Here is a 22,377-nt window from a genome sequence, read left to right on the forward strand (position 1 = left end):
GCTCTAGACTAACTTTTTGCCATGGGCGTACCGGTACGCCTAACTTTTTAAAGTTAGGCGTACCGGCACAAAAGTTAGGCGCACACAAATTTTATAATAATTTATATAATATAATGTGTTTTTCTGGATACACTGTGCTTTTTCAGCATTCAAAGATTGATGACACCGTGTCAGAGCACTGGCTATGAATTTCAGAAGGATCAGGCCTTAACAGAAAAGTTAGCAATAGTTCTTTTCCTATTACAGCTACATCCACTTCTGTCGTGCCTAGGCTGCTCACTAGGGCTGGGTATCATCACTGATTTCTATAATCCATTCGATTCCGGTTTTCAAAGTCCCGATTCGATTCAACTTAGCCTCAGACAGTCAGAAATATTATAATTCTGATCATTTATCAGTACTGACTTCATCAGAATTGTGAACATCACAGCAGAGGCCTTTGTGTGAAAGTAACTGAGAATAAAACACAGAAAAACATGAAGGAGATTTTCCTGGTCTGGCTTTTTATAGCAGATAACCTTAAAAATATTCTACAATGTTCTGCATATAAAGTTTAAATTTCTTCAGTATTGAACAACAGAAAAAAATAGGCTTTCTTGTCCGAGGTCATTTAAGTGAAAAAAAGAAAAGAAAAAGACAGCAGCCGACAGCGCTGTAAACAACGGTAGACTGGTGGGTAATAAGTGAATGAATAATACAGAAAACAGAGATAGGAGACGGGAAACTGTTCTTGAAGTACAGAGAGAGAGAGAGAGAGAGCTAGCTGTGCATGAAGTGTGATTTTAATAGTCGTGGAAGCAAAACAGCAAAATTCATGACGACATTGATCAAATGTGAAGCGCAGTTTGCTGCTTCTTTTGCTGCTGGCTCAGCGAAATTTGGTTGGAGAGAGACAAAACCTGCAGCTCAGAATCAGCACAAAAAGACGCAATCACAGCGCGGACCGGACGCATCAGGATCGCTAAGCTCCGACAGCGTGTCCGTCTACGGGCCGTCGGGTGAGAAAGCCGAGAAAGACAAAGTTGATTCTGATGCGTCGGTCCATTCTGTGTTTACGTCTTTGTGTGGAATCTGTGTACCTGCTCTCATTTGCTGTTTGGTTGTTGTTGAAATGGTTTTGTGAGCTTTAATCTGAGAATCTGGCGTTTCTGGCAAAACACAGTTATATTTAAAAGTCGATTCAGGATTTAATGAATTGATATCGCTTTATTCAAGCTACTCACCTCCCACTTCCACCTGCACTTTCAACTGGACCACGGCCAATCAGAGAGGTCCCGCCCCATACTATCTCTGATTGGTTTAGTCCACGATAGGGGCATAATGTGTGTCTGTTGTTGACCACAGGGAAGGTTGCAGATTTTTTTTTTTTTTTTTTTTTGCTACCCGAACAGTTGGTCGCACAGGTGCAACCAAATATTTTTTTTTAGTCGCACCACTGAAAAATTTGGTCGCATTTGCGACCAAATTGGTCGCACTCTAGAGCCCTGCCGAGACTGTCCAAGCCGGGGCTCGAACTGGCAACCATACAATCGTATGAGTATGAGTCTGTGGTCTGGGAGAGAGTCTGTAACTCTCTGTCTGCAAAACACAGTATATAATGACCAATTTTGGGCAATTAATTATATAGTTACTTCTTCAAAAAAGTAACTCAGTTTGGCAAATAAAGTTTTTTGCAGCTATTTTTTTAAACGCAGCCAATGCGTTTTTAAATAAACATTTCAAACTATTTATAGAACAATCAGCTGTTCTGCATCAAATTTGATGTCACACAAATTATTTGTGCCACTCCAAAAAATATTTCTGTCCACTATGAGATAAAGGAGAGCAACAGCCTGATACCTGCAGGCCTGACAACAGGAGATGTATCACTGCTGTAACACCTGTAACATTCAGAAATTGCCTCATTGTTCTGACGCACACAACAAAACTATTGCCTACACTACACACTGACTACACAAGATTTGCGCTAAATGTCTCAAATCTCTCACATCTCAAAACACCGCCGTCACTCCTAAAACTTCCCCCCGTTTCTTAACAATTAGATGCCACGTCACCATATCATTTTTTGATTTGTTGACATGGTACTTTTTTTGGACCAATAGGAAAGGTGGGGGGTGGGGTTTGTTTTTGCTCACAGGCTTTCGAGCCTTTTTTCTTATAAAACGCCATTTTTACCGTTTCTTCCTGCAGTAAATATAAACAACGACAGTATTCAGGAAGAAAACCAAACATTGCATATTTTTATCACAACTCTGGTTTTACGTGGCCGATCAACACAATTTAAAAGCTGGTATAAAGTCCACACTTTTTCCGTCAATTGTTACGTCTGTCCTGCTCACATCTCCAATGGTTGTACACGTTGTCATTAACGTGGCTTCACTCCACATCAGGCACGCCACTTTGCTAGCTAAAACACCGGTGTCGGCACATAAGGACGCTGTCATAGCCTGTCAATGACGTTGATTCGCTGTGTATATATGCATCGGCTGAACTATGGGAAAAGGTGGCATCATTCTAATCGCATATGGGAGCAGCCAGTCACTTACTGACTAACACTGCAAAACATGATTGTTGAAGTATTAATTTTAATTTCAATTCAGGTTAGATTTTTTTTGTGTGCAACGCAGATTTTCTGTGCCCAGAAACCGTGCCAACAGTGCGCAATTGCGCACGTGCGCAGCTTAGAGGGAAAATTGGACCAAGTCCTCCAAGTACTCCCATGTCACACCCCTGCTGATCCAGCTGCACTGGCTCCCTACTAAATTCAGAATCCACTTAAAGGTTTTGACCTTGACTTTTAGGGCTCTGCATTGACAAGCACCACCATACATCAGTGAACTTTTACATCCATACATTCCCAGCAGGTCCCTGAGGTCATGTAATCAGGGCTTGCTGGTTGTCCAACACACGAGGCTGAAAACAAAAGGCGACAGAGCTTTGGCAACTGTGGCCCCCAGACTGTGGAACTCTCTCCCTGTGAGCCTGAGATCTGTGGACTCAGTGGTCGCTTTTAAAAAACAGCTAAAAACTCATCTTTTTAAACTTGCATTTGGTTGATTTTGATTTTTATGTTTTAGCTTCTGTGAAGCACTTTGTGATTTTTATCTTGAAAGGTGCTATATAAATCACATTTTACTTACTTACATACTTTAAAGTATTCTGATTAAGATTCTTCTCTGGAATAGGAGTGTGACAACTGATTTTTCCTCAAATCTATTATCAAGTTCTTGCTGTTTTTTCTTTTTTATAGGACGAGTATATATTTTCTCTGATTTTAATCTAATTAATTAGGTGCTTCCAAAAGTCTTCCTTTGTTTAAAAGGCTTTGGGATGGCCTGTTGGGCTGTGTTTAAATCCATTCAGTAGTGGCTGTAGCAGTAATTGATATAATCCTCCTGTTGTGTTAATTCCTCCAATATATTAGATATAGTAGATTATAGACAAACTCCAGTATTTACTTGTCAAAAATTACATATAGTTTAGTTTTCTCTCAGTGCCTTGATGAATCTCCTCCTCAGAGTAACATCTTAGGATGCCTCTGATCCAATGTGGATCAAACGTCCAAAACAAAAAGCTGCACCTCCACAGAGCCCCTGGAAGTCTTGGAAAGTGGCAGTTTTCCTTACATTATCTTTTTGAAGGACTTTACTATCTAATTTGTGAGGTCACAGTGCCTGTCACCATCTTTCATATACAGTCTATGGATAAGTAGCTTTGTTTTTGCTTGTTGTTGTATTTTCACTTATTCTTCGTTGTTATTGTTTTTAAACTGAATACCGTTATTATTTGTGTGAAGACAGCTTTCGCTATGTAGCTCATGGCTAAGGCTAATGGTGCTTAGTTGTCATAGTTGAGGTAGCTTGATAGCTAATTTGTCAGTGGATTCCATCTGGTTCCCGTCCCGTCCCTCTCCGCTTTGTACGTAATGACGCAGGAGAGCGTCATGGACGGCGTACACTGCGTGACGCGTCAAATCTTCCAACTCAACCGCCGCTTCCTGGCCGGCCCAGGCAGCCGCCTCAGGCCCCGCTCCTCACTGAACCGCTATCCGCTTATTATTGTTATCACACCGACTGAAGAGAGCTCCGCTCCGGCTGCGTGGAGCTGCCGCCGGGATGAGTGGACGGAAAGGCTAAAATTTGCACATCCTCCGCAGAAGTCTCGCCGCTTGGTTAGTGTTTGACTTCTTTTTATTTGTTTGGGTAGTTAAAGGCTTGCAGGGAACTGATTTTTTGTATTTGTCTTCCTCCAATAAGAAACGTTACTGTAAAACTCTAATGGCAGCTAACTCCACGGAGAAGCTCTAAACTGCTTATCACAAGTTTTATTGTCGCAGGAGCTGAGCGCTGCCGTTTTCTGTTTTTATTTTTTGTGTGTGCACGGATATCATCTGCTGCCACTCATTGGATCAACTCTCACAGCCCCATTTTCCTGTCCTTTCACACCCAGCAACATGAACACACAGTGGTACACTCACACATTTATCAGTCTCAATGAAGAAGCTGGAAACCTTCGTTACATTTGTTTTAAAGGAGTTTAGATACATGATGATGGGATTTTTGAGTGGTTGGTTTATTGGCTCTTAGTAATAAAATTGGGAATTTATGTTATTTCATTTCATGTTTCCAAATATTATTTTTCCATATATATGGATTTATATGTCCGTATATAGGCTTTATTATATGCTTGTCTATAATAAGAATAATACGTCTAATAAAATGAGTGGTGTGCATTAATCTTGCTATTGTTACAGCAGCGCGGGGCTGAGCGAGGTGCAGCCTGAGGAGCAGCTGCTGTGGTGATGGTGTTGGACTTGGGCGCAGTCTTCATGGATCGGGTCGAGGGTGAAAGAAGTGCTGGGGACCTGTTGAAAACAGACGCTCGAGAAGATCCACCCAAAGCTGTTAAAAGGTGCGGCGTCACAAAAAGGGAGACTGTGTCACACAACGGGCTCGCAGCCCCGACGAGCTGCAGCAGCCAGGTAGTACAGAGAAGATCATCAACATCATCGTCTTCAAAATGTGGGACTGCATCCAGAACGCCACTCCGGAGGCCCCTCAGCCTGGAGGTGACATCCCAGCGCATGAGAGGGTCTCAGGAGCAGATGGTGGACCGGAGGATCCTACAGCCTCCTTGGCGCAGTGGTACGGCTGCCCCCTCCCCCCCGGCTCGTAGCCTGACCAGCCCCAGCCTGGGAGTGAGTGGCTGGATGCGCCGTAGTGAAAGCACCTGCTCCGTGAACTACTCCCTGGGGCTGCGGGGCAGTAAGGGGCAAATGCGACCGGCCACCTCCCTCCCTCATATTGCTAAAGGAGTGGGTGGTTCAACACTCCCTACAGCCACCAGGCCCTGCCTGCTCGTTGCCCTCAGACCTCTAAACTTGGAGCAGGAGAAGCAGGCTTTCTTCCAGTCTGACTACAAGTATGAGCCTCAGTTTGAGTATGCGCAGCCTGAGCCCAGGAGCGTGCTGGACAAGTACAGAGAAGGCTCGGGTCTCTTTCTTGAACAGGTGTGTCACATTCAACCAGTCTAACAGTCAGCTCTGAGCTCATGAGATCATGAGGATGATGATAATGATGATGATGTGTTTAACTGCAGGCAGTTGGGATCATGGAGTGCGTCCTGAGGAAGTTTGGCTCCTATGAGAACTTTGAGGAGGTGACTGGTGGCAGCGTTCTGCCTAAAAGTCAGGTGTGGGCTGCTGTGCGCAAATACCTGCAGAAAGAGGGCTGTGTGGGGGAGGTGAGTGCAGTAGCCAGATTTCAGTATATCTCTGCAGGAAAGACTATAATGTGTCCATTGGCTGAATGCTGAAAATGCTGAAAAAGCAAACAACCCCCCCCCCCCCAGAAGTGTTTTTGGTGAGACAGTAATGTGACAGAACAGCTGCAGAAGTGACAAGCTAACAGTAAACCTACATCTACAGGATTACTTGAACCCTGTGACTGATTTAGCTGAATGACTTTCCACAAAGCAACCGATGAGCAAAATCTGATGATTTTGTGTGCGTGTTTGTGTCTCCAGGTTGTTGTGCGTCTATCTGAAGAGCTGCTGTCTCAGGCTGTGATGGTGGTGGAAAGCTGTCGTCCTACTCTGACCATTAACCTATCTGGGGCTCGACAGCACTGGCTGGAGGGAATGCTGAGACATGAGATCGGTGAGCAGATAATAATACGTAAGCTTGGTAGGAGTCTTTCCACATGGTTTCTATTCCCCATAGCAGTTGTGACACAAAGAGGTAATTGATTATTATTATTGTTATTGTTAATATGGCTGACATCATTTATGGTTTATAACAGTGGTCCCCAAATCCCGAGCCATGGAACAGTACCGGGTCTCTGAGTAGTTTGGTACCGGTCCGCGAGAGTTGAGGCTCGGGTGTGAAATTTATGGTTTTCAAACTTTTCATGGTTTTTATCGTTAACTCGGTTTCCCTGGGTCTTTCCCGTGTTGTAGCTGTGCATCTTATTTTGAAAGAAATATTTATGCGTTACCATAGCGACCGGAGAACATTAAGGCGCAGAGAGGAGGATGTAACTCTCAGTGTTGTTGTCAGGAGGACGCTGCTAATAAAGTTACACATTTACACAGTGAATTCATGTTTATTATTATATTTACAAACTACCACAAGTTTTTGTCTCGGTCGTATCATTTTATTTTGCTGTATTTATCTGCCACACCGGTCCGTGGCACAAAAAAGGTTGGGGACCGCTGGTTTATTATAAGCTCTAGTCAAATGATTTGATTGAGCTTGAGTTGCAGCTCCCAGAGCAGAAAAATGAAGACTGTTCTAACGTGTCAGAAACTGCCACCAGAGCCTAGCCACGAAAGTGAGTCGGTCCTTAAAGACTCCTGTGTTAAAACACCCAGCCTTACAGGAGAATTAAACATGTGTACACCAATCTATATTTTGGTGTTTATAACAAATTTTCAACTTCATGACAACAGCACGGGGCTGCGTTTTCATACAGTTAGCCTGGCGGTGTCAGAATGGTAGACAACAAACTGACAAATGGTGTCATGCTGGCTATACTTTAATAAATGTCTGTGGTTGAATCAGCAGTCAGTTGCTAAACTTCAAGTGGCCTTGAGGTTTCCATTGATGAAGAATGGACCCACTATCTGTGTACCCCATATACCACACCAAACCATCACTTTTGTTGTTCCAACAGTCTTGGAGGGATCCATCCAATGTGGGTTAGTGTCAGACCAATAGCGGTGGTTTTGTTGGTTAACTTCACCATTCACATAAAAGTTTGCCTCATCACTGAACAAAATCTTTTGCGTGAACTGAGGGTCCTGTTCCAATTTTTGTTTTACCCATTCTGCAAATTCTGTGCGCCGACAGTTTTCTTGCGTCCACATTTTGGCAAATCCAACACTGAACCAGTTTCACGAAACTTAGCAAGCAGTTTGCTAACTGTAGCATGGGAGATGGGTGGTCTCGTAGGGTGTCTTGTATTGAAATCTGCTGCAATGACCCGGTTACTGCGTTCACCAGATATCAACACAATTTCGATCCGCTCCTCACGTGTTAACCTCTTCGACATGTCAATGACTGTGAACAAAGAGAAACTTGTAAATAACTCATGAAAGAATAAAGTTACGTTGAAACCGAGCACACCATTGTTTTTCTTGTGACATTACCAATAAGTTTGATGTGTCACATGGCCCTCTTCCTATTGGAAAAAACAAAAGTTGTATCCAAGATGGCCGACTTCTAAATGGCCACCATGGTCACCACCCATCTTGAGGAGTTTGCCCCCTCACATATACTAATGTGCCACAAACAGGACTTTAATATCACCAACCATTCCCATGTTATTACGGTGTATCCATATAAATAGCCCACCCTGTATATGTATACAAGTGTGCACATAGCACTGCAGCAGACTGCTGAGGATCTGATTGTTAATAAAGTTGTATGTTCTCTATGTCAAATAAAGTTTGAATTGATGGAGCCTGTGATATTGGGAGTTACAGTGTGCCTGCTCCATACCCACCCATGTCTGTTCAGAGATTTCCTGCTGTTATGAGAATCTGTTCTTCTCACCGGTCTGCACCTTCGTGCTGATTCCTGAAAGAACCAGATTTTTGCCAGATTACAAATTAATCTGCGGGAGAGTTCAGTGTAATGCCCTCATCAGCCCTGGGCTAAAAAAATCACTGTTACTGTATGCCAGTTAGCATGCTGATAGCATTTGGGTCAAACCACAGTGGTACATCTGACAGAGTGGTTTTTAGATATGTGTTTTATCAAACTACAGTGTGAAGCATGTGCAGACAGCATGGAGGGGCAGCAAAGTGACTGCAGCCGCTTTCCTTCCTCTCAGGCACACATTATCTGCGAGGTGTGAACAACAGCGTGCAGCCATGGGCCACCGCCGAAGGCAGGAAGCAGTTTGGACTTAAACCAGCTAATCCCACAGAGGAGGGCCTGGCCAGCCTGCACAGTGTGCTGCTACGGAAACAGCCCTACCTGTGGCGCGCGGCTCTGCTCTACTACACAGTGTACCACGCCACCAGCATGAGCTTCAGCCAGCTCTTCAGCCACATAGCACGGTTCGTCCAGGACCCGGACGTCCGCTGGGAGTACTGCCTGCGAGCCAAGAGGGGACAGACGGACACCTCGCAGCCCGGTGAGCGTGCACGCACAAACACACACAAAAAACATGCAAAATTAATAGACTTGGCATTTTCCTAGGCAAAACCTATAAGATTGAATGCAATGAAATGTAACAGTATCAGGTTAGGATTTCATGCAGTGATTAACTTTGACTATTTAGGATTTTTTTTCTTCTATAATGAGTCTCTCCTGAGTGGGGAAAAAGTCTAAAATAACCTGTAATATAATAATATGAACACCGAAACATAAAGCCTGTAATCCAAAAAATGATCCCAGCGAAAAACTGTGAAAACGTATTTTCATGATGTTTGTCATATTGAAATGTTTCAGATGATCAAACAAATTTAAATAGTAGACAAAGATAACACAAATAAACACAAATTACAACATCAAGTAACTGTGGTGTATCGCATCTTTGGAAGCATTTACGAGTTCAGTTTCCCAGCCACACCCAGGCCTGATTATCGCCACACCTGTTCACAAACAAGCCCGGCTATAAAAGGTTATAAAGCCACGTCTAAAGCTGCCAGATAACATTCTGCTGATCCCCGAGACTTTTGGGAAAATTACTCTGTAGACTGATGAGACAAAAGCATGAATTTTGCTGTTTGCCAAAAAATACTCGTAAATACTCTAGGAATTACAAGTAAGCTTGCAGTCTGAGAGCAAAGAGCTCTAACGGGGTGGCACGGTTAGATACGGCCTGATTATTCAAGACCTTGTATGTGGGAAGCCAATACAGGAGAAATCTGCTCTCTCTTTCTAGTCCCTGTCAGGACTCTTGCTGCAGCATTTTGGATTAACTGAAGGCTTTTCAGGGAGTTTGTAGGACTTCCTGATAGTATAAATGCACAAACTAGTTTTTTAACATCACTCTGAGACAGGAAGTTTCTAATTTTACATGTTACAAGAAAAATGTTTTTATTTCTTTCAGTGCCACTCCCTATATAGGTTTGGACTTTCCCCTTGATAATAAACACGTTCATTTAGGAACTACATTTAGTGTTTACTTGTGTTAGCATTGTCTAATATTTAAATTTGTCTGATTATCTGAAACATTTAAGTGTGACAAACATACAAAAAAAATAGGAAATCAGAAAGGGAGCGCACACTTTTTTTACACCACTGTAACTTAACACAGCTAATTACTAGTGCTGTCAGCGTTACTCTCGTTAAAATGACGTTAATGCCATAACCGCATTAACGCGGCAAATCTCCGTTAGCGAGTCGCCCCGTGCTGCATGCTGTCAACGCGTTAGTGTGGTTAGCTTGTTAATGCGGTTATGGCGTTAAGATCTTTTTAACAAGAGTAACGCTGACAGCACTAGTGATTAGCTGTCAAGTGTCAGTGTAGCACTCAAATACACCATGCCTCTGTGGACTGTGGTGGTGGTTTTTTGGTTTCATTAATATCAGTTTAGGGTTCTTTTTCAGCAGAGATAAATGATAAAATGAGAATTATGAAAACCTCAACTTCAATGTTCAGATTGTTCACATTTAAATTTTGGAAATATGTGCAAATTGGCTAATATGTAGATATTATTAAAATCCTATTTCTGAAAACCTAATATCCCATAATAGTCTTAACTCTTTAGTCCTTGAAAGGCATCCATCCATTTGCTTCCGCTTATCCTTTTTAGGGTCGTGGGGGGGCTGGAGCATATCCCAGCGGTCTTAGGGAGAGGCGGGGCACACCCTGGATAGGTCGCCAGTCTGTCACAGGGCTAACACACAGACAACCAATCACACTCACATTTACACCTATGGGCAATTAACCTATCCACACTAACTGCATGTCTTTGGACTGTGGGAGGAAACCAGAGCACCAGGGGAGAACCCACGCAAACACGCGGCGAACATGCAAACCTCACACAGAAACATGCCGGCCTGATGGTGGAATTGAACCCAGGAGCTTCTTGCTGTGAGGCAACAGTGCTAACCACCAAGCCTACTTGGAATAACCCTTGAAGTAGAGCAGGGCGATATGACCAAAAATATTTATCACGATATACATTTGAAAATTTGCGATAACGATATAACTGGCGATATAATTGACACGAGACAAAATACTTTACAACTCCACAACTTTATTAGTGTGAAAAACCCCATCAATGTATTTTCACTTAAACAAGCAGCTGTTTTTTATGTGCATTAAAGTTATATAAAAATTTAACAGTGCAAATGCAAATTCCTTGCTGACAGTTTAACCAAAAGGCATTTCCAGTGGAAACTGGCTGACATATCCTCAGCGTAACCATGTATAATATGTATAAAAAACAATAATTGCTATAAGAAATTTAATTTGTAGTAAATTCTAAATGCATTTAGGACATTTTTTACTCACTTTGTCTCTTCAACGATGTTATTTCTATCTCCAACAACGTAGGTTACAATTACATTAGCATGACCTATTATGCAAATTAGGCAATTACGTCATTTGGCGACTTCTAGCGACTTTTTGGACAGCCAATAGCGATTTTCCTTACTGAGGAGTTGCCAACACTCTAGACTACGGTAGCCGTAATGCTCTGGCAATCCATCAAGCAGTGCGCCTTCATAGCTTACCAAAGTCGTACTAAAACATTTTTTGACAGATTTCTGTGCGCCATGTACCACATAAAATCGGTTCGCGGTCAGTAAGCACAACCAGAATTCATACACAAGGCACTCTCGATTTTTGAGAAAATTAAAGGATTTTAAGTGCACCTTGTAGTGTGTAAAATACATTATACAGAAGAAAAGAATATATCGCGATATATATCGTTACCGCACATGCTTCAAATTATACCGTGATATGGATTTTAAGCCATATCGCCCAGCCCTAGTGCCATAGGGCTCCTTCCATTTCTGAATGATCGCTTGAACAGTGCTCCGTGGGATGTTCAAGGCTTGGGAAATCTTTTTGTAGCCGAAGCCTGCTTTAAATTTCTCAATAACTTTATCCCTGACCTGTCTGGTGTGTTCTTTGGACTTCATGGTCCAAAGAATGTTGCTCCCAATATTCTCTTTGGCAACCTCTGAGGCCGTGACAGAGCAGCTGTATTTGTACTGACATTAGATTACACACAGGTGCACTCTATTTAGTCATTAGTACTCATCAGGCAATGTCTATGGGCAACTGACTGCACTCAGTCCAAAGGGGCCTGAATAATTACGCACACCCCACTTTGCAGTTATTTATTTGTAAAAAATGTTTGGAATCATGTAGGGCAGGGCGATATGGCCAAAAATATATATCATACGGTGGCCCTGAGAGGCCAAACGGACTGCAACTTCAGAAAACACTTGCAAAAAGAAAAACGCTGCAAAAAGAAAAACGCTGCAAAAGCACACACAACACAATGGAAATGTTTCTGGGGAGACAATAACCGGACGGACCAGTTGCACGAACCAAAACATGTATGTACGGCTGTATCAAAATTCAGCCTTCTGCAGCCTTAAAGTACGCAGCCTTAACGGTCCTCAAGGGCCGCGTACTCAAAGACCGCTGAGGCCGGAAGTGCGAGGCTTGTAGGCTTGTGAAATGGGATGGTCTAGCCTCCGTCGCGCTGCCCAGGTTGCCTAGCAACCATGATACTAACAGCTGGAAACGTTTTATACAGCTTTGTTTGACAGAAATGAAGGAGAACATATTTTGTACATTTGTTTCTACATGAGCTCTGTGTGATTTGATAAGTATCTGAGGCTGAGACCACAGGACTGTAAAACATGATTTTTGGGCTTCATTTCTGTACTGAACAGTCATTTAAGATTAGCTAGTAAATAACAATTAGCTAATGTTGTTCATGAGACTAAAGTCATCTCACTTTGGTAATGTAAATATAATATGGCCAATATGATAGTTATTATATTAATCATTATTAGTTATTACAGCAGTGAACATGAACTCTGAGCTTCAGTAAAGATTCAAGTTGCATTTATTTATATTTCCTATCACCTTAAATCTTCACTTAAAGACAAGTGTATCTATAGATGTATTATATATAAGAGACAAATATTGTTCTTTTAATATGTTGGCATTATTAAATTTGGCTCAATGCTTATATATGTGTGGAAAAAGCAAATGTGCGAGCTGTGATAACTGTTTCTGATAACATGAAGAGTAGACTGATATATGAAATATTCCTTTATTGGGTGAGAAAATCAGACCATGTCATAACTGCTTTAAGTCATACAGAATAGATGTCAGAGCCTTAAACAGGCTGACTTCTGCCAAACACATAACATCCTTATAGAATATGATGTAACACTATAGATCAACTTACCTCAAAATATATAAAGCATATAAACAATTACAGCAATATGATGCAACAAACACAGCAGTGCTACTGATCCAAAATACTCAAAGCTTCATAGAACTGAAACAAACATTTATTTTTAGCTCCATTCTGCTGCTGATACATACTTTAGGTTTCTGAACATTAAACTTGTTGCTGCCTTTCATAGTGTGTAACTTGAAGGCCCTGAGTACTTTCTCCCACACTGAAAACACTGGGATGATAAAATTATTTGAACATTACCTAATAAGACTGATTCAGGACAGACAATTAGTTATGTTAAACTTTCCTAGCAGTCCTTCACAAACAGGGAACAGTCTGTCTATTCTCTCCATCTGTCAGCTGCTGCTGGCTCTTCCTCCTCCTCTTCCTCACACACTGCTGAGTTTGTCGTGGTGGATCATCAGGGGTGCAAAGCCTCACACATGATGTGCAGCAGTGGGTCCCTCAGTCTGTCCTCACTCTGGACACTTGCAGTTGTCACACATGGAAATCAAGTGTGTGATAAGCTGCAGGATTCAAACACAAGTGTAACTTATAAACACATGTTCATACTTTTATTACACAATCAGAGAGAAAGAAAAAGAGAGAGAGTGCAGGACAGACAGACAGGTGACAGTCTCAGGTGTACACACTGCTACACAACAGCACCAGAGAAGCAGGATTTAGTGTTTGTGTTATTACGAGTGCTAAACAAGAAGAGTCCCCAGATGGTGCAGTGGACACACGTGTGACTCCTGTGATTAAAGCATCTTTCTTTCAGCTTAACGAGTGAACCGTCAGCTCATTCAAACACACGTTAAAGTCCGTTTGGCTCGACACCACCGAACAGAGGCAGCAATATAACATAGCTAACATTAACAGTGCAGTGAATCCTGCTTGTGCCGTGATATTCAGGACTGCAAACCGAGCAGCATTCACTGACTTTCAGCTTGTTGTGTTTGTGGATATATGACTGACTCCACAAAATCATCAGATTCTCTGTAAGATTAAGGTCGACTATCTAACGGCGTATAAAGTAAAGGCTTTAAAACAAAGTAAACACTGAAAGTACAAACATCGCTAATGTCACATAACTTTGCCGGCATGTGGCCAACAGTAATGTTTTAATGTTCTTCATTATTAAACATTTGCACATAAATAAGTGACATCATATTCAGAACTTACTTTTGAAAGTTTACTCTTTGGCCGCTCCACTTCCACTTTGAAGTGTCTCCCAGTCCCAGTGCACTTGTTAGCATGTTTTGGTTCGTGCAACTGGTCCGTCCGGTTATTGTCTCCCCAGAAACATTTCTGTTGTGTTGTGTGTGCTTTTGCAGCGTTTTTCTTTTTGCGGCGTTTTTCTTTTTGCAAGTGTTTTTCTTTTTGCAGGTGTTTTTCTTTTTGCAAGTGTTTTCTGAAGTTGCAGTCTGTTTGGCCTCTCAGGGCCACCGTAATATCACGATATATATTTGAAAATTTGTGATAACGATATAACTGACGATATAATTTCTGCGAGACAAAATACAACTCCACAACTTTACTAGCACAAAAAATCACATTTCTTTTTGTTGCATGTTGAAGCTGTACTTGGAACCTTGTTAAGATCTAAACATGCAAAATATGATTTTTTTTAAAATATTTTTTCTACATTTTTCAAGTGTGAATTGAATTGGGACTGTATTACAGGTACTGCGCTGCAGTGGTTTGTATCATATCTATCTAATAGACTCCAATTTGTTCATGTAAATGGAGAGTCCTCTTCACTCACTGAGGTTAATTATGGAGTTCCACAGGGTTCAGTGCTAGGACCAGTTCTGTTTACACTACACATGCTTCCCTTAGGCAGCATCATTAGAAGACATAGCATACATTTACACAGCTATGCAGATGACACCCAGCTCCATCTATCCATGAAGCCAGGTAACACACACCAATTAGTTAAACTGCAGGAATGTCTTAAAGACATAAAGACCTGGGTGGCCTCAAAGTTTTGGTCATCTTTGCTGCTAAATTCAGATAAAACTGTGTAGGGCTGCAACAATTTGAGTAATTCAAATTATTTAAGTTAAAAAAATTCTCCACCCAAATTCTTAGCTTCAATGCTTCGTTAAATCCGCGGCTGTGTAGTGCACCATTGTGTTAAACACAAGTGAGACCTGCAATAGAAACATATTTAGGAGCAACACATGAATAAAAAGTTTGACAACATTAAGTCCACGCAGCCCTCAGTTTTAAACAAGCAGCAGCTTTCCTGTAACCACCATTAAAACTTTACTGGGAAAAAGCTCGAAGGAGTTCTTTGTTATTTTACTCAGCCCTAAAAAATCTCTGAAATATGGTGCTTTTAATGGGGCTTACACTGGATAGCATTACTTTGTCCCCCAGTAACACTGCGAAGGATCAATCAATCAATCAATCAATCAATCTTTATTTATAAAGCACTTTTCATACAAAAAAAAATGTAGTACAAAGTGCTTTACATGGTTAAAAGCAGCCCACCCCACCTTCCAACTCACTCCCCACACTCTCATTAACATAAACGATGTGAATACACGCATAATCCCCCCCCCCCACACACACACACACACGCACACGCACACGCACACTTAAAGAGTAAAATTGGGCTGGGTTCGCATGTGCCAAGTGAAGAAACACTATAACAGGGAGCCGTCTGCACCGGGAGCCGGTCACAGACCGCAGCCTCCAGGCTGGGCACACAGCAGGAGGGAGGCAAAGAAGCCCCCCAACCAGGCTGAGAGGACCCCCAGAGCCCCAGCAGCCACGGTCGATCACAGCCCCGGTGCAGAGAGCGCCCTCCGAGGAAACACTGGAGATATGACACAATAGGATATGTACAGGGTAAAACGATAAAATAAATAAGAACGGGATACAATATAAATAGAGTAAGAAGATTAAAAAATTAATAAGAATAAAATCAATAAACATTAGGTAAAGCCTAAATTAATAATAGAATAACCGGATAGAATAAATAAGCATAAAATAAATAAACGTTAAGTAAAAGCTAAATTAAAAACGTGGGTCTTGAGCCTGTTCTTAAAAACATGTACGTTCTCTGTGGCCCTGAGCTCCTCCGGCAGGCTGTTCCACAGACGAGGACCATACCACTGAAAAGCTGCCTCTCCGTGAGTATGTGTCCTGACTTTAGGGGCAATCAAAAGGCCAGTACCAGAGGACCTCAGGGTCCGCGAGGGTTCATATGGTAAAAGCAGATCTGAGAGATAAGAAGGCCCAAGACCATTAAGACATTTAAAAACCAATAAAAGAACTTTAAAATCGATCCTGAAACACACGGGGAGCCAATGCAGCGATTCTAAAACCGGTGTAATGTGGGCCCGCCCTCTGGTCTTCGTCAGCACACGAGCTGCCGAGTTTTGTAAAAGTTGTAAAGTTGAAATATTCTTTTTAGGAAGACCAGAGAGCAGGGCATTACAGTAATCAATGCGACTGGTAATAAAAGCATGCATCAACATCTCCGTGTTGGCCCGAGAGAGAATAGGGCGGACTCTGGCTATATTTTTTAGATGATAAAATCCAATTTTGGTTACATGTTTAATATGTGGGATAAAACCAAGCTCAGAGTCAAAAATAACACCCAGGTTTTTCACTTGTAGCGAAGGACATAGTGAAAATGCCTCTAATTTAGACAAGAGTTTCTCTCTCTGAGCCTCAGGACCGACGATTAAAACTTCAGTTTTGTCCTGGTTAAGCTGTAAAAAGTTTTCTGCCATCCAAGATCGTATATCTAAGATACAGTTAAAAAGGGCATCCATTGGTCCGGTGTCATCAGGAGACACAGAGATGTACAGCTGCGTGTCATCAGCGTAACTGTGGAAGTTCACTCCATGCCTCCTGATGACACTACCGAGAGGGAGCATATACAAATTAAAAAGTACGGGGACGTGGTGTGCCCTTGAGGCACACCACATGTCATTTTATGGATCTTAGAGGAGCATGTATCCATACTCACCATAAAAGTTCTGTCTGAGAGATAGAAAGTGAACCAGTTGTGTACATCACCAGAGAGGCCCACCATGTGTTTCAGTCTGTTTAAAAGAATAGCGTGGTCTACTGTATCAAAGGCTGCGCTTAGATCCAGTTGCACCAGGACTGAGAGCTTTTGGGAGTCCCAGTTACATCTAAGATCATTTAAAACCTTTAGGAGAGCAGTCTCTGTGCTGTGGTTCACCCTAAATCCAGACTGGAATATCTCCAGGATCTGTCTATCATTGAGAAAATCAGTAATCTGAGTAAAAACAAGTTTTTCCAAGATTTTACTTAAAAAAATCTTAGAAAAACTTGGAAAAACTTAGAAAATCTTAGAACTCTTGGAGTTCTTTCTGACCAGGATATTTTCTCAAGTGTGTGTATCAAACAAATATGTAACTGCTTTCTTCCATTTTATGGAATATCTCTAAAATGAGAAACATCCTGTCTCAGAGTGACGCTAAGTCTTTACCTTACAATATAAGTACGTTGAGGCAACTGTTGTGGTTTGGTGCTATATAAACAAAATTGAATTGAATTGGAAAAAATATTTAATTGTGCAACATGACAAATAATCGTAATTGAAAAGTTAGAGGCTATTTAAATCCTGTAAGCATCATTTTACAAGCTCTTCTGTTAATCTCGCTAAATTAAAGAGCTAAACAATCAGAAGTGTCAGTTGACCTTTAAATGAGCAAATCAAAGTGAACTCAAAACTGTAATCTGTAACTTTGATTATTATTTTTGTATATTTCTGTCTTAGGTTGCTTCAGCAAAGATCAGGTGTATCTGGACGGGATCCTGCGGATTCTTCGGCATCGAAGGACAATTGACTTCAAAATGTTAACTTCTTTAGGCAAGGTCAGTCAGACTACCCACAAAAAAGACTTAGAATTAGATTTAGAAGTATTAAATTAAATCATAGATGGCATTGAGCTCCCTTCATTGTGTTGCAATATGTGATAATATGTACACTCTCTGCCCTCCACATGGTTTCTACAGTTTGGTCAGAAGTATTGAATAAATGTAAAACTCAAGGACTGGGTACATGAGTTGGAGTTTATGTTGAATGTGGTTCCCCATCTGTTTTGGGGATAACCACCTCAACAGCTACCAACCACCATGCTCCTTGCAGCAGCCTGGAACCCTGCAGAACTAGGCACCAACTCTTTATCCTCTCAAGGATATTTGAGGGTGCATGGCAGTTTGCACATTCAGTTCACATATGTTCTGTGGACTTGGAGAAAGCATTCAACCACATCCCTCGGAGTGTCCTGTGGGGGGTTCTTTGGGAGTATGGGGTGTCTGGCCCGATGCTTTGAGCCATTTGTTCTCTGTATAACCATTGCTCCCCTTTGTCACTGATTCTGTTCATAGTTTTTATGGACATAATCTTTAGGCACAGCAAGGTGTTTGAAGGTTTCTGCTTTGGTGGCTTGGGCAGTACGGTGGCATGGTGGTTAGCACTGTTGCCTCACAGAAGGGCGTGAGTTCGGTTCTACTATCAGGCCGGGAGCTTTCTGTGTGGAGTTTGCATGTTTCTTCCCCGTGTTTGTGTGGGTTTTCCCGGGTACTCCGGCTTCCTCCCACAGTCCAAAGTGGGGATAGGTTAATTGGTAACTCTAAATTGCCCATAGGTGTGAATGGTTGTCTGTGTCTATGTGTTAGCCCTGCAACAGACTGGCGACCTGTCCAGAGTGCACCCTGCCTCTCACCTTTAGACAGCCGGGATGGGCTTTAGCCCTCCCACAACCCTGAAATAGATGCTATGGTGCCTTCAGAATCTCATGTCTGCTTTTTGCAAGTGATGTGGTGCTGTTGGCTTCATCAGGTGGTGGCCTCCAGCTCACACTGCAGCGGTTCAAAGTCTTAGGCCATGGTTCTCAGTTACAAAAGGGTGGAGTGTCTACTCATTGCAGGGATAAATTGCTGCCCCAAATGGAGTAAGCTTTTTATCCATTGAACAACCAGCTTTGATGCATGGTTGGGATCATTGTTTTGTGGAACATCCTGTTGTTTACAAGAGTCAATCACGTAGCTGCAGATCTGAGGTGAAGTTCAAGAAGTGGGTGGTAGTCCTACTCCTTCATTATATCATCCTCTTTATGCAGTGTACCACTGTCAGCAAAATAGCTCCAGAGCATAATGCTACCACCACCCAGTGCAATGTTCTTAGGTTTGAAAGCCTCGCTTTGCTCTTCCAAATATATCTCTCGTCATTGTTGGCAAATAACTCGGTCTTTGTATCGTCTGACCATAAAACGTTTCCCCAGTAGGTATTTGGCTCGTCCATGTGGGCAGCTGCAAATTTCTATGTAAAACTTGCTTCACTGTGGACAGCGATCCTGGTTTTCCACCAGTTTCCAGTTAATGGTAGGCTTGAGCCTGTGTTGTTCATGAACATACTAACCAGTTTTCAGTCATTTGAGGGTACATATTGAAAAAAGTGTGGGAGCAGTGCTTTATGTTTGGACGGTTCATGAGTCCTTTCTCCCTTGACATTTGTAGGTGTCTTATGAAGATGTGGAGAGACTCCGACATCTGGCAGTGCTCTCCAAAACTAGAATCCCGCATTTCATGCGAGACCAGGAGCGGTACCTGCAACATCTGGACCACATCATCACCATCAATGAGCTCGAGGATTCAACTCTGGAGCACCTTCTACCGTGACCATCCCACCCAAAGAGAAGAGGAACTGGAGGATCTTCAGACTCTACCATGTGGTGACCCAATTCTTGCTTAAGAGATCCAGTATTACTGATGCTTTATTGGAGCAATTTTGTTTTCTTAAAACTTGAATGACATGAACAAAAGGGACATACACACTAACACCTCTATCTACATTTCACCTGTGTCCAATGCATGTTTGTGTGGCTTTTCCACAGAGCCAAGTACAGTTTCTGTGCGCCGTCGCCTTTACTGCTATTATGAAATTACCTCAGTACTAAAACTTTATGATGTAATCAACTTTATATATGTAAACTCACTCATAATCACAGAAATGTTCACAATCACATGCTTTATTTATGCAATTATTTAAGTTTTTCTTTTTTTTACTTTGAGAAAACAGACTGAATGTTTCTGGTATTAGCTTTATACGTTCTTTTTTTAGACTGCGTTGTTTTTATGCCTTTGATTATTTGCATTTTAAAAAGAAGACACCAAGGACACATTTCAAAACTGAGACCATGAATCTTAAAGATATCAAGTGCCAGCAGACTCAGTCTGACCTTCCACCAGGGATAATTAAAATATCAGTGTTATTAAGAAGATAATCAGCTCTTTTATCACTGTCTTAACAGTGTCCTTGGTGGTCTTTGATTATCAGTATGCTACTGTGATGTGTGCCTGAGACCCTGACCCCAACTCCACCCCACTGCGCAACAACCAAATTTTCCTTTGAAATGTCGGAGGAACGGTTGAACATTTTGGGTTGCTTACGTTTATTGAATAACTTGCAGAGTTATATTACGATTTATAGGATTGTCATGTCTTTGTAGTTAAACCGCTTCTATGCTTGTGTTAAAGAAGGCAAATAAGGGTTTGCTTACCCTGAGCTGAGTCTGTCTAAAAATACTTTATTTCATTACTTGGCACATCAGCCTCGTCAGTCTGGTTTTTGCTATGTGCTAAAATTACAGTCTTTTCTAAACAAACAGTAAAAACGTCCTGGCTGGAAAAATGAAGTCACTGCAGAACTTGTGACAATAGGTCTCTGTTTTGACCTCTGCAAACACTTTGCTGCTGAGCTGATGGGCTCAGTCACTCGTTTGGGGTCATAAATGCAAACTAATTAGGTCTGTAAATCTTGGTCATACCATAAAAATCTATATCAAGTGAGTCATGACAACAAAGTCCCTGATATTTCAGTTGAGCTTTGCAATGCTGCTTAATACCTTAATGACTCATAGTTAGTCCTGTGGCCAGGAATCACGATCTTTATTCCCGTTGTAGCAGTGAAACTGAAGCTCAGTTCTCTCGGTGCAAACAAAGAGTCACACAAAAAATTACATTTAAGTTACAGTTCCAGCCAGGCTAAACGTTCCCTGATTAGTGTGTCGCTGTTGGTGGCCTTTAGCTGTGGCTTTATATTTAACTGAGTCTTTTCTGTGATGGAATCAGTCTCTTATGACTCTGCAAGAGAGCAAATGTAGGTATTTCCCCTAAAAGTCTGTCTTTATTGGAAAATGTGCTGAAGTAACATTTTTAATACTGTGTTGGGCTTTTTGAGACAGTCTCATCCAGACTGAGTCTCTTGTTAAGGAGGAAACAGGGGTGTAGTGGGTGTGCCTTTAATGGGTGTAGCGCTCATCTGCTGTAGCTAGCCATGTGTTTTGTAAGCTGCTTTTATTGTGTTTGACACTTCAAACTTTAGATGTGAGTCATTTTGGGCCAAGCTGTCAGTCAGCACAGAGAAACCAGAAGAACCAGGTCACAGCAGCATCACGACACTAGCCTTGAGTTTTTAACTTGAAGATGAAAAGACCGGGCCAACATGTGAACTCTACGAACACGGTGCATTTTAAACACTTGGATTTGAAGATCAACATGTAACCCAATTATATTCTGCTGTGTTTACGGTTTTAGCCACGTGATAAGCTGATATTTAAGATCTGACCTTAACGGCAGCCTGGTTTCACCTAAACGAATGCACCGATTTATAAACGCACGAATGTTGCAGAAGTGTTATTTTGTGGAAAACAACTTGAATTTCCAGTTTATTTATTAAAATGTACATACACTGTTTCTGGTCTGTTTCATGTTGCACATCACTCACCAGGACAAACCAAACTCTAATCAGGATTTTTAATTCAATTCAATTCAATTCAATTCAATTTCTTTATTGTCCCACAAGGGGAAATTAGTTTAGCAGCAGGATATAAATAAACAGAACAATACTATAAAATAATAATGACAATAATAGTGATAGAAATCCAAGGACAGTTATTTGCCATTGAGGAGACAAGATGCAGTGGGGATAAAAGAGACCTGGAGTCTTTTAGTCTTCCTCACAGGTACTCTAAAACGGCGGCCGGAAGGCAACAACTCAAACTCACTGTGAAGTGGATGGTTCAAACAATTAATAATAGAATGAGCCTTTCTAAGCACATTTCTATTGTAAATGGCCAAAAGTCCATCTTGCCAGCGCCCTGAAATTTTGCTAGCAGTTTTTAGCAGAAGTCCCAACCGATTCTTATTCTTCACCGTCAGGTTACCAAACCAGGCAGCGATACAAAAGGACATCACAGATTCGATAAAACTTCTATAAAACAAGGACAACATCTCAGATGAGACATTAAAAGATCTCATTTTCCTTAAAAAGAACAGTCTTTGTTGAACTTTTTTAGTAGTGGCATCAGCATGAGATTCAAAACACAGTTTATGGTCAAGTACCACACCTAGATATTTATAACTCTCAACGATCCCAATATCAGCGGTTTTAATTATAGTGGGTGATGAGCTATAAGAGGACTTCCTAAAATCAAT

General features: G+C 41.6%; 1 protein-coding gene across 2 annotated transcripts; it reads left to right on the forward strand.

Annotated features, from left to right (window-relative positions):
* Positions 1 to 3,861: 3,861 nt before the first annotated feature.
* Positions 3,862 to 21,634, forward strand: LOC120739421 (uncharacterized protein KIAA0895-like). 2 transcript variants are annotated; one of them, XM_040041166.1, is made up of 7 exons: positions 3,862 to 4,171; positions 4,754 to 5,509; positions 5,599 to 5,742; positions 6,025 to 6,157; positions 8,334 to 8,639; positions 17,654 to 17,751; positions 19,399 to 21,634. In XM_040041166.1, the coding sequence occupies exons 2-7, from the start codon at positions 4,802 to 4,804 to the stop codon at positions 19,558 to 19,560; spliced, it is 1,551 nt and encodes a 516-aa protein (XP_039897100.1). In that variant the 5' UTR covers positions 3,862 to 4,171; positions 4,754 to 4,801; the 3' UTR covers positions 19,561 to 21,634. The 2 variants fall into 2 exon arrangements, with proteins under 2 accessions (XP_039897100.1, XP_039897105.1); XM_040041171.1 differs by having other exon boundaries at positions 4,757 to 5,509.
* The last annotated feature ends 743 nt before the right edge of the window (positions 21,635 to 22,377 follow it).

The sequence above is a fragment of the Simochromis diagramma genome, unplaced genomic scaffold (genome assembly GCF_900408965.1).
Source record: "Simochromis diagramma unplaced genomic scaffold, fSimDia1.1 OVJJ01000321.1, whole genome shotgun sequence".
Taxonomy (NCBI): Eukaryota; Metazoa; Chordata; class Actinopteri; order Cichliformes; family Cichlidae; genus Simochromis; species Simochromis diagramma.

What these genes read in the sequence shown, in the direction of transcription:
- LOC120739421 (XM_040041166.1), top strand. Translation starts at nt 4,802, where the DNA reads ATGGTGTTGGACTTGGGCGCAGTCTTCATGGATCGGGTCGAGGGTGAA. An exon ending in GACGGACACCTCGCAGCCCG is followed by an intron (nt 8,640 to 17,653) that starts GTGAGCGTGCAC and finishes TTTCTGTCTTAG; the next exon opens with GTTGCTTCAGCAAAGATCAG. An exon ending in TGTTAACTTCTTTAGGCAAG is followed by an intron (nt 17,752 to 19,398) that starts GTCAGTCAGACT and finishes TGACATTTGTAG; the next exon opens with GTGTCTTATGAAGATGTGGA.